Source organism: Urocitellus parryii, chromosome 6 (genome assembly GCF_045843805.1).
Source record: "Urocitellus parryii isolate mUroPar1 chromosome 6, mUroPar1.hap1, whole genome shotgun sequence".
NCBI classification, from domain to species: Eukaryota; Metazoa; Chordata; class Mammalia; order Rodentia; family Sciuridae; genus Urocitellus; species Urocitellus parryii.
In genome coordinates this window covers 110564256-110576350 of record NC_135536.1, presented here as the reverse complement: position 1 = coordinate 110576350, position 12095 = coordinate 110564256, and the positions used below count along the sequence as shown (strand labels likewise).

General features: G+C 39.8%; 2 protein-coding genes across 5 annotated transcripts in view; one reads left to right on the top strand and one right to left on the bottom strand.

Annotated features, from left to right (window-relative positions):
* Nucleotides 1–12095, bottom strand: part of Dis3l (DIS3 like exosome 3'-5' exoribonuclease) — a 39121-nt gene that overhangs the window by 12002 nt on the left and 15024 nt on the right. For 3 of the 4 annotated variants that reach the window (XM_077799477.1, XM_077799475.1, XM_077799476.1), the window contains exons 4-8: nucleotides 10280–10415; nucleotides 7830–8006; nucleotides 5923–6001; nucleotides 4598–4777; nucleotides 919–1088 (exon numbers count right to left, since the gene is read on the bottom strand). In XM_077799477.1, coding sequence (XP_077655603.1) covers nucleotides 919–1088; nucleotides 4598–4777; nucleotides 5923–6001; nucleotides 7830–8006; nucleotides 10280–10415 — 742 coding nt within the window. Of the gene's footprint in view, nucleotides 1–918; nucleotides 1089–4597; nucleotides 4778–5922; nucleotides 6002–7829; nucleotides 8007–10279; nucleotides 10416–12095 lie in introns of those variants that run through there. The other variant, XM_077799478.1, reaches the window with a different exon arrangement.
* Nucleotides 1–12095, top strand: part of Tipin (TIMELESS interacting protein) — a 41650-nt gene that overhangs the window by 29026 nt on the left and 529 nt on the right. The window lies entirely within an intron of this gene.

Genomic DNA, 12095 nt, shown 5'->3' with positions numbered 1-12095 from the left:
TTCTTTTTCTTTTGTAGCAGGAATTGAACGCAGGGGCGTTTAACCACTGAGCCCCATCCCCAGCCCTTTTTTATATTTTATTTTTAGACAAGGTCTCACTGAATTGCTTAGGGCCTCACTAAATTGTTAAGGCTGGCTTTGCACTTGCAACCCTCCTGTCTCAGCCTCCTGAACTTCTGGGATTACAGGCATGTGCCACTGCATCTGGCTTCTAATTTCTTTGAAGTCTTAAGATGATCTTGGGAAGATATCAGTGTAAATTGGAATGTCACTACCCAACAAGTCCAGGAAACTATGGAAATGGAATGTGTGTAGTTGCTATTGACCTCTGAGAGTCTGCAAAAAACTATAAGATGTAAAGATACAATGTCCAGGTTACAGACTGGGGACATTCTGCCTTAGTGTCTCATAAACTGCAAAACATCAGGTGAATTAAATTGGGCAATGCTCACACTCTTTGCCACAAGAAAAGTTTAATTTCTAACTTTCTTGTTTATGTCTTCTCTCCAGTGCTATTTTCCTTTATGGATAATCGATTCTGTGAAGTACCACTACATCATCCCTACAGGGCAGAGTGATTGTATTTCTATATCTCTTGCTGGAAGAAAGCTTGTTAGTGTTGGCAAAGTGTATCTATTGAAAGTTTCTGGGTTGGACAGCTGGATAATGTATGTTCGTTCAGGTTGTCCTACACAGCTCTTTCTAGGACGATTTCTCTCTGGCCTTCATTTATTAACCACGGACTACTTAATAGATGGTTCTTATATATTTAGAACTTTTAAAAAAAAGGTATCTTAGAGTGCCAGAATCCATCAATAATTTATTTTCTCTTATGCAAAGGAATTAATAACGCTTCCTGGTACTGCTCAGAAGCTGGTAAAGACAGAAGGAGAACAGTAGAGGTACAGTGTTGGCTACCTGGAGGGCTTCCGCTTGCTGGGTACTAATTCGAATTTTGGGGATTCTGTAATCCCAAGGTGTAACTAGGATTTTCTGAGCATTTTTGCCCTGAGATTGGACCTCTTCTTTGGATGGAAATGTCACCACATAATCCCGCCAGTTCTTCTGAAGAATGCCCACCACTCGACCTTGGGAGGACAAAACAGAACAAAGCAATGAATTAGTAAGATGTCTTTTACCTGGACTGTGAGCAGCTCAGCAGTAAAGAAGCAAACAAGAATGCAAAGTCCCATTTTTTCAAGCACATCTACACAAGAGGTGTTTAAAGATTTGCCTTCTGAGCATTTTAAAGATATTTTTTAAGATAAATAATTTTTTATATGTGATCATCATGCCCCTTTTTTCTTTCGGACTTGATGTGACATTTAGAATCCATTGGTGCCATTTTCTCTTTTGCTAGTTCTTTATCAATCTTAGGTTCTGGAATACTGAACCCAATAAGAGTCAAATGATTTTCACTCTTTTTTTTTTTTTAAAGGCTAAGGGTGAGATATAGGAGATTGAGACTGGGACAGAGACTGCTAGTTACCACTCACTCTTTTTTTTTTTTTTAATATTTATTTTTTAGTTTTTGGCGGACACAACATCTTTGTTGGTATGTGGTGCTGAGGATCTAACCCGGGCTGCACGCATGCCAGGTGAGCGCGCTACCACTTGAGCCACATCCCCAGCCCTCAAATGATTTTCACTCTTAAACCATGCCCTCTTCTTTGGGTTTTCACTGTCATCTTTCATTCTTTCACCAGTGAGGCTTGCTTGGCCCATTATTCACAAAAAAATATATACAAATCATAAGTCTGATACATAGCACTTTTAATCAGCACTTATTGAAGCCAAGAAAAAGACAGATGTAATTGTTAAAAGTGCTTTTCTTTCATAAATATTATTAAGCCCCTTCCTAATATGAGGGCCTGTTGTAGATACAGAAAATATAGCAAAATCAAAACAAAGTCCCTGAATTCATGGAGTTTATATGTAATCAGTTTGAGTGGGAAACAGACAAAAATAAAATATGTCAGTCTGGCACAATGGTACACACTTGTAATCCTGGCAATGCAGGAGGCTGAAGGAGAAGGATTGCAATTTTGAGGCCAGCCTCAGCAACTTAAGACCCTGTCTCAAAATATACAGTAAAAGGGTTGGAGGTGGGCTGGGGATATGGCTCAAGTGGTAGCGTGCTCGCCTGGCATGCGTGCGGCCCGGGTTCGATCCTCAGCACCACATATAAACAAAGATGTTGTGTCCACCGAAAACTGAAAAATAAATATTAAAAATTCTCTCTCTTTTTAAAAAAAAAATAGGTTGGAGGTGTAGTTTGGCGGTAGAGTGCTCCTGGGTTCAAGGTTCAATCCCCAGGACCACAAAATAGAAATAAAGAAATACATATGAGGTAGTGATAATTACTAAGAAAGGCACTAAATGGGGTAAGATGATCGATAAGGATAAAGGGTCAGAATTGGCAGCTATTTTAAATAAAGGGACATTTGAGCAGAGATTTGAAAGAAAGTGAGGAAAACAGATATGAAATCATTTGGGGAAAGCTTGTCCAAGTCAAGGAAGATCAAGTCATGTCAATGTGGCTGGAGAAGAAAAGAATAATAGAGCAGCCCAAGCTGGGGGTACTATATAGGCCATGATAAAGACTTTGAATTTTACTTTTAAAGAAATAGGAGTTATTGGGCTGGGGATGTGGCTCAAGCGGTAAGGCACTTGCCTGGCATGCGCAGGGTTTGGGTTTGATCCTCAGCATCACATAAAAATAAAGATGTTGTGTCCACCGAAAACTGAAAAATAAATATTAAAAAAATTCTCTCTCTCTCTCTCTCTTTAAAAAAAAAAAAGAAAGAAAAGAAAAGGAATAGGTGGTAGCCCTTGGAACATTTTGAGTAAAGACATGGCAGGACCCAACTCATTTTTTAAAGTCTCACTGAGAGTAAGAGTAGGGGCAGAGAGGCTAGTGAGGAGTCTGATGCGATAACTGTGTGAAGGGTGCCTGTGGACCATGCACAGAGAGGTGTGATAAGAAGTGTGGGAAATGGCTGGATTCAGGTCAGATGTTAAAGTTGACCAGATATGCTGACATATGAAGAAAATTTAAGGAAAATCCCAAGATGTTTGGGATGACCGACTCTTAATAGTCAATTTGCCTTTTACTGAGATGGGGAGCATTTGGGGAAGAGCAGGCCTCAGGGTAGAGGTCAGACATCTGTTATTGAGTGTGTTAAGTCTTCAAGGGATGATGCCCAAGAGGTGACTGATTAAATGAAGTTGGAGGGTGAGAAAGGGTTTGGATTGCAGATAGAAAGTCAAACACTGAATGAAGTCTCTGTGGAAGAGTGCAGAGAATAACAGGTCCAGAGCAGAGCAGCTGTATGCCCAAGAGGATGACACCATGGAAAACCAGCAAAAGAAAGAAGGACCACCATGGGCTGTCTCCTTACCAGAGCTGATCAAGCCTGGGCTCCCAGTCTCCAAAGGGAGAAGCAATGACCGATCAGTCAAATACCACTGACAGGCTGAGGAATGGGAACTGACCAGTGTTTAGCAACTCAAGATCACTGGTGATCTGGACAAGAGCAGTTTTAGAGGAGGGGAGTTTTTTTTATTTTTGAGTTTTTATTGAGTTTCATCATAAACTGATGCAGAAAAGAGGGCGACAGATGGTAGGGATGTGGGACCCAGAGAGGGTTTTTGTTTTAAAATGAGTGACATAGCATATTTGGCTACAGATAAGATTAAAATACATGAGGGGATGCAGGTTCAGCTCAGTGGTAGACCATGCACTTAGCATGCTCAAGGTTCAATCCCTAGCACCAAACCAAGGGGTACTTTATTACCATGCTTCCCCAATTTTGAGACAGAGACTAAGTTCTTGAGGGTCTCACTAAGATAATTAGACTGGCCTCCAACTTGTGATTTTCATGCCTTAACCTTGCAAGTCACTGGGATTTCTGGCATATGCCAACATGTGCAGCAAAGAGACTGTCTCATATTCCAAGTGTTATTGTACAACATGCTGACTATGGTTAACAATGTACTGTAGTCTTGAAGATCAATAGATTTTAAGGCTCCTCACTATAAAAACAATTATGTGAAATAATTCATGTTAACTAGCTCAATGTAGCCCTTCCATAATGCATACATGTATAAAAAGAGGATATTACACATGATGACTATGTATAGTTTTTGTTTATTTATATATATATTAGAGAGAGGTGTGAGAGAGAGATACACAGAGAGAGAGAATTTTTTTTTTTTTTTTTTTTTTTTTTAATATTTATTTTTTAGTTCTCGGCGGACACAACATCTTTGTTGGTATGTGGTGCTGAGGATCGAACCCGGGCCGCACGCATGCCAGGCGAGCGCGCTACCGCTGAGCCACATCTCCAGCCCGAGAGAGAATTTTTAATATTTATTTTTTAGTTTTCGGTGGACACAACATCTTTGTTTGTATGTGGTGCTGAGGATGGAACCCAGGCTGCATGCATGCAAGGCGAGCGCGCTACCGCTTGAGCCACATCCCCAGTCCTGTTAATATATATAAATAGAGAGCAAACAGTATTTCTGGAGTGCTAGGCAAAAGAAAATAATTCCACAAGAAAAATGAATGCTGGAGTGACTTTCCAAGCAGGCTCACCTGTAGGCATGGGCTCACTTGGGGACTCGCCCAAGGCCTTGTCATCGCTGTCATTCTCACACAGGGCAGCAATTCTTCCTTTCCATTCATTTTTAGGGAGCAGTTCCACAACCACCACATCTCCATGAATGGAGCGGTTCCGAGCCTTCATGCCGTGGATTAGGATGTCACTAATTAAACCTAGGTAGCACACACAAACATCGGAAATCATTTCAATATATTTGAAGTCTAATCAGCATTCCTGAAAATAAAAACTTCCTTTCTAAGGTGAAGTTAAACTTCTTTTTGGAGGTTAAGAGTGAAGAAATGCTGCCACCAAGTCATACTGTACAGTGTGCTTTCATACAGACTACTTGATCACCTTTTAAAAAATTCTTCTTATTACCTTTCAAGGTAGGTATTAGTTCCTTGCATGTGGGCCTACACTGGAATTATGTGTGATACCTTCAGAATCTGCACAACCAAGGGGGCCACGGTCAGCGGGTTGATGAACTACATATAACTGCAGAACTGCCACTCTGACAAAGAGAAGCCCTCAGAAAGCCATTGCTTCTCAGTCTGCTTCCACCCAGCCCCACTCCTTGGAAGCTCAGGGTTTGGTTTTGTTTTTCCACTCTGGGATCACAAAATTAACCATATGGTACAATTTATTTTCACACTTTTTCATTTTGATTACTTTTTAGAAATGATTCAATGAGACAATATAGTACATTGAGGAAGACAAAGGAATGTCTGAGTCACAAACTGCCTTCATTCTAAGTTAAGCTCTACCAATGACCAGGTGTGTAGCTCTGAGCAAGTTACTTTGCTTCTTTGTTTTAGTTTATTACAATAAAACCAGAAATAAGGGGTACAAAGATAGGAGGAATAACTTCTAATGTTCTGTAGTGCGATAAGGTAATTATGGTTAATAACCATAAATTCTATGTTTTAAAACAGCTGGCAGAATTTTGAATGTTCCAAACACAAAGAAATTGTAAATGTTTGAAGTGATGGATATAACAATTACCCTTATTTGATTGTTACACATTGTATACAATGTATTGAAATATCACACTGAAAAAAAAAATATCACACTGAACTCTGTAAATACATGCAATTACTAAGTGTTAATTGAAAATATTTTAATCTTTAAAAAGCAAGATAAGATGAAATAAAACCAGCAATAATAGACAAAAAGCTAGGGAGAAGAAAGCCCAAATTCCAGAAACCCAGTGTACATGGGGATGTATGATATGACAATGAAATTTCAACTCTGCTTTCTTCACTGTGTAATATCAGAATAAAAAAGTAGTATGGAAATTTATATAAGATTTATACTAAACCTGAATCTTTACTGCTGGCTCCTTGAAGTCGAACAAAAGCTTCTATTTGTGCTCTGTGTTTATTGACATTCAGAATCCCCTAAAATCATAATAAAAAATCAGTGTGAAAATTTTTCTTTTCTCCCAGGTTTATCTCCCAAAAGGTCCAGGGTTTTTTGTTTTGTTTTGTTTTGTTTTTGTTGTTGTTTGTATTTTGTAACAATATTTGTATTGGTTCTTTTTAGTTATGACATAATTATAAAAGCGTGGAAAATGATCTGTTGTACTTCAATCCCCAGTATTTACCCTCCCCTTCTTTTCCCCCCCATCCCCGGTTCCCTTACCTCTACTTTTCTCTTCCAAAAGGTCCAGGTTTAAAAAAAATTACAAAAGATATCCTCAATATATTCCTATAGGTTTATGATTCTTTTCTTTAGGAATTATACTAAGGTTTCTTTTCTTGATAGCAAATACAATCACTTTGAAATACTGACTATACCAAGTGCTAGACACACTCATATTCATACTGTCAGCAGGAACTTTAGTGTGGCATTCCCAAACTTTGCTAGCATAAAAATCTTCTGAGGCTGAATGCTTTCCTTGATTAGTGGATGCTGATCTATGATGGAGAAGGGCATGGGAAAAATGGAGGAATTTTGGATTGAGCAAAGTGGAAGGTGGGGAGGGGTTATGAGGGTAGGAAAGATGGTGGAATGAGATGGACATCATTACCTTAGGTACACGTAGGATTGCACGAATGGTGCATCTCTACACCATATACAATCAGAGAATTGAAATATTGCACTCCATTTGTGTACAATGAATTGAAATGCATTCTGCTGTCATGTACGACTAAGTAGAACAAATTAAAAATTGAAAAATCTTCTGAGTTGCTTGTTAGAAGTGTAAAATCTATTATAGAACAGTTCTGTGACTTGATTGTGGTGGTGGATGCACACAGATCTATGCATGTGATAAGACTGCACAGGGGGGCTGGGGGTGTGGCTCAAGCCGTAGCGCATGCGTGCAGCTTGGTTCAATCCTCAGCACCACATACAAACAAAGATGTTGTGTCCGCAGAAACTAAAAAATAAATATTAAAATTCTCTCCCCCTCTCTCTCTTAAAAAAAAAAAAAAAAAAAGACTGCACAGGGGCTGGGGTTATACCTTAGCGGTAGAGCGCTTGCCTAGCACGCGCAAGACGCTGGGTTCAATTCTCAGCACCACACAAAAATAAATAAATAAATAAATAAAATGAAAGGTATTGTGTCCATACAACTAAAAAAAAAAATGAATAAAAAGTTAAAAAAAAAAAAGACTGCACACAGCTATATAAGTATATAGTTGTTGAAAACTGAATAATTTGATTCCTTCCCAAGACCCTCGCAGCACCTGGGTTCTAGGTCCAGGGGGTCCTTGAAAAAAAAAGAGGTCAAAGAGGTCCTAGAAAGGAATGGGAAAATGTACAGGAGTGAAGAAGCTAAATTTCAAAGATTTTATAATGTTGTTAAACTTGCACACCTTGATTCAAAAATATTTCTTCCCTAGTAACAGGAGGTATTTACAAGTCTACTCCCACACTCCATTTGTATGTTGCTCTACATGTAGCACAACTAACAACATCATAATAAAGCAGCTTCAAATTGGATAGCCTAGGGCTGTAGGCAGAATGTCGCCCCAGTCACCTTAAATTTCAACAGCCCAGGCTTATTTCTGTGTATAGCCTTTCAACTTAGAGGCCTGCGACAGGAGACGAAGAAAAAAAAGGATGGGTCCTGACATTCATTCTTTATTTTCGCAATACTAGGGACTGAACTCAAGGCCTACCACACATTAATCCTCCTGCCTCAGCCTCCCGAGGACCTGGGATTACAGCTGTGTGCCACCATGCCATACTCTGACAGTGATTCTTTTTTACCATCCTCACCTGGATATAGCGTCCAGATTTGATCCCAGCTTCTAACACTTCCAAGGGAAGATGTTCTGGGTACTCTTTGCCATGGCTCTCCTGACTCTCATTCTCTCTCTCCTGTCGAGACTGAAGGATAGAATCATAAAGCTCATGGGCGGCTTTTAAGTCTGGCCAAAAGTTGTCCAGGTAATTCTGCATTTAATAAAGGGACAGAGAAACATGGTCAGAAGATAATAATTTTTAATTATAGTACTACTGAAAAATCTTGCCTAGGGAATGCTGTTCCTGAGCCTCAAGTTACTGGCTTATTTTATTCTATTTCCTGAAGCCTTGCCAAGAATTCCACCATGGTGCATTTCTACCTCTTACTTAGATTTTCTGTATTTTTAAACTTCTCTGTCCAATGCCCTAACCACCCACCCACCTAAAACACACACACACACACACACTCACACTCAGGTAGCCTGACTTTCCATATATTGCACTGTTACAGACAGTAGTCTGTATGGACAGGAAAGTCTCCTGTGTAGGTATTCTTACTTTTTTATTTGTGATTTTAACTCAATTTTAATTCTAAGGTAGAGTCTGGCATATTCTCTTTTCTCAAATTAAAAAAAAAAATCCTGATTGTCAACTCTAGCATTTTGCTCATTAACTTCAGGGTCCTTTCAAACAAACTGTGCTAATGCTAATATTAGTATCCTAATTCCATAGTCACTTATCACTAACAACACCAAACTTTTGTCATTGTGAACCACCTCTTCAAGTGGTATTTATCATATTGTCTCTTTTCCATCTAACTTCAAGTCCCCAAAGAAAATTCTGGACTTCCCTCTCATCTGAACTTCACAATCTCTCTCTTTTTCTACCATCATTCACCTCTATGAGGCCCTTGGTCACACAGCATACTTGAGAAAAGCTATACAAAATAAAACTGTCCTATCCTACTGAACTACAAAGAAAAGTAATTTTCACAAAAAATAGAAAAATGTAATTTTAGTCAACTGTCCTCTGCAGGAACAAGATATGATATATTACAACAGAAGAAACAAGTGACACTGCCATTAATATCTAGTGCCCCTAGAATTCTCTGGCATGCCAAAACACTTTTTTATAGCAGGGCTAAAAAAAATTCTATTGGCAAATCTTTAGCAATACATGCACATGGGAATCCTTATAGAATCTACAATTCAAAATCCAACTAGTCTTTCTATAAACCGACAGGGGTAATGGAGAACCTCATTCTAGTTTCTAAATCATAAAATGAAATCAACCAGTAGAAGCTGATTGACCAACTGGGCCGAGAGGGGAGACCAGTCATCTATTGAGAGATTAACAGTCCTCCTGTTTTCTCAAAAGGTGCTTAAGAGATAGGAAGAACTGTATTGCCATGACAGCCTGAAGAAACTGGCACTGATAATGCCACTCCTGTTATGATCTCCACCACGCTGATCTGACAGCCTTCACATAAATTATATCCTATCTCAGCCCCCTTCACTTGTCCATATGAACTCCCAGGAACACTCCTAAGTGGGAAGAATGAGGAATAGCTGGAAAATAAAACTGCCTTAAAATAGTTTGTGTTTTGTGTGTGTATTCAGGAAAATAATCTGGGAGTCAGGTCTGAATGGTGATTAGGAGCTCTGGAGTCAGACTTCCTGGACACCTTCTGGCTCTACCATTCTCTATTTTGTGACCCTGGCAAGTCACTTAGCCTTTTTGTGCTTCAGTTTCTTTACCAATAAGATGGGATAATAACACCCACTGCAGAAGATTTGGGCAAGAATTAAATGAACTAATACACATTGGTGTGTATCATTCCATTTAAATAACACACTTAGGCTTGGCATAGATGCATGTTGAGTATTAGGAGGGACTATAAAACTGCCAGTTTTTTGGTCAAAAATAAGAGAATTGTGGCAATCTTATTCAACCTATTGTCATAATAGCTATTATTGTATAAACATTAGAGACTGGGGCATAGCTCAGTGGTACAGTGTGTGCTTGCCATGCATGAGGCCCTTGGTTCAATCCCCAGCACTAAACATCCTCCTCCCACAAAACAAAACAAAACAAAATTAGTCTACTATCAGCAAGGGCTTATTAGGCTGGTCTTGGATCTGTGTGCCTTATAGACACATAGTTTGTCCACATTTGCTAAAGTCAAGGTTAACTAGTTGGAGAATAATAAAGATATGGACATTTTTTTTTTTTTGTGTATAGGGACTGAATCCAGGGGCACTCTACCACTAAGCTCGCTCATTCTATTCATCTCTCTCTCTATTGACAGGGTCTCACTAAATTGCCCAAGTTGGCCTCAAACTTTCGATCCTCCTACCCCAGCCTCCCAAATTGCTGGGATTACAGGCCTGCACTATCATGCCTGGCTGTGCTGCCAAAGGGATCTAGAGCCTTATGAGGGTATAACTTAGGATGCACACACACACACACACAACCACAAATACCTTGAAAGAAATCACGAATACTCCTTCTGTTTCACTTCCATACTGCTGAATCGCCTCTTCATCTTCTGTCACCATAACAATAGGCATCCTATCCTGGCAGTGGTGATAGTACCAAACAGCCGCATTGTATATGCTCCTGGAAAAGCAAAGAACACATGAACTCTCCCAAGGCTGACAGACACAAGCTGTTGTTCAGAGTTTCACATTTGGCTCTTAATCTGCCATCCTTTTGTGCATATAGATATCCATTAATTCATTCATCCCCTTATCAAATACTTCCTGAGTATCCATTATAAATAAGCCCTGGAGTTGGTGCTCTGGGGGATACAGAGATGAATGAAAAAGCATCTAACATCTTTTCTCCCTAAAGACATCCAACAACCATAGCAACCACTTTTATTTCATGATTATGGCTTAGAAACCATCAGGCTCTGTCATCTTTTAATAGCCCTTAGTTGGAAGAGTATGTTTCCAAGGAAGTGTACAAATCTGTATGGTCCCTTTTTGTGGGCATTTATTTCCCTTTCTGAAAATGAAGGTGCTCTGTAAGGTCCATTTTTTTTGTGTGTGTGTGTGTGTGTGTTTAATTTAGCCAACATTTATCGTATACCTACTATGTGCAAGGCTGTGTACTTAGCAAATGTTATTGAGTGCTTCTATGTGACTCAATCTGGAGAAAGATTTGCTTTTTTCTTATATTGAACCCAGTGGGAACTTGGAGACTATAAGTAAAAATTCTAAGCCAGGTGCGGTGGTGCATACCTGTAATCTCAGCTGCTCAGGAGGCTGAGGCAGGAGGATCTCGAGTTCAAAGCCAGACTCAGCAAAAGCTAGGCACTAAGTAATTCAGTGAGACCCTGTCTCTAAATAAAATATAAAATAGGGCTGGGGATGTGGCTTAGTGGTCGAGTGCCCTGAGTTCAATTCCCAGTACCCCTCCCCCTGCCCCCAAATTCTATATGTATCGTTAATTATTTTGCTTTGGAGACTTGAAATATTTAATGGCTCTATCAGATAAATAATCACAAGGAAAAAGATAACGTAAATGTTTTCTATAGGTAAGACATTTTAAAGCTTACAGTCCCTTTGTCCTATATAAAGAAGTGTCGCAGAGGCTACTGGTGCCTACAACCTGTACCCTGGACCCAATTTCTGATTTGGATGCAGCTCTGGGAAGCAGTTCTGTCACTCCTCATGGAGTCATTGAATGGAGTTTACAGCCCTGGGGAAAATCTCTCAATTAAAGGAGGGGGTACTAACTAAATCCCTAGCCCTACCCTTTGGGGTGCCTTCAAAGGTACATTCTATAGGGCTTCTCAGAGGTTCCCCAACAAGACTGACCAAGCCTTCATTTCCTACAACAGTGTCACATCCTTTATTCTTTCCCTTCATCCCTCTTTTTTGTTGTTGTTGTTGTGGTGCTGGGGATTGAACCCAGGGCCTTGGCATGTGAGGCACGCACTCTACCAACTGAGCTATAGCCCCAACCCAACCCTTCACCCCTCTTTCTGCCCCCACTTCCTCACTCCTGTTTTGGGAATCGCCCCCATAAACACCCCACACCCAACTGCTTACCTCAGGCTGTTTTCAGGTAGATCTTAACTAAGACACTGTATTTCCTAAAACAGCTTCAGTCTAACAAGACTGGTCAAGGATATTAAATTGAGCACTTGACCTCATTAGCTTAAAAGCAATACTCCTTCCCCCCACACAGACACGGGCAGTGAAGTTACAACTTCTAGATCACTGGAAGGATCCTGCTAGCTCTTAGGGTCAGAGGCAAACTTACCCTGGGGACCTTTTTTTTTTTTTTGTG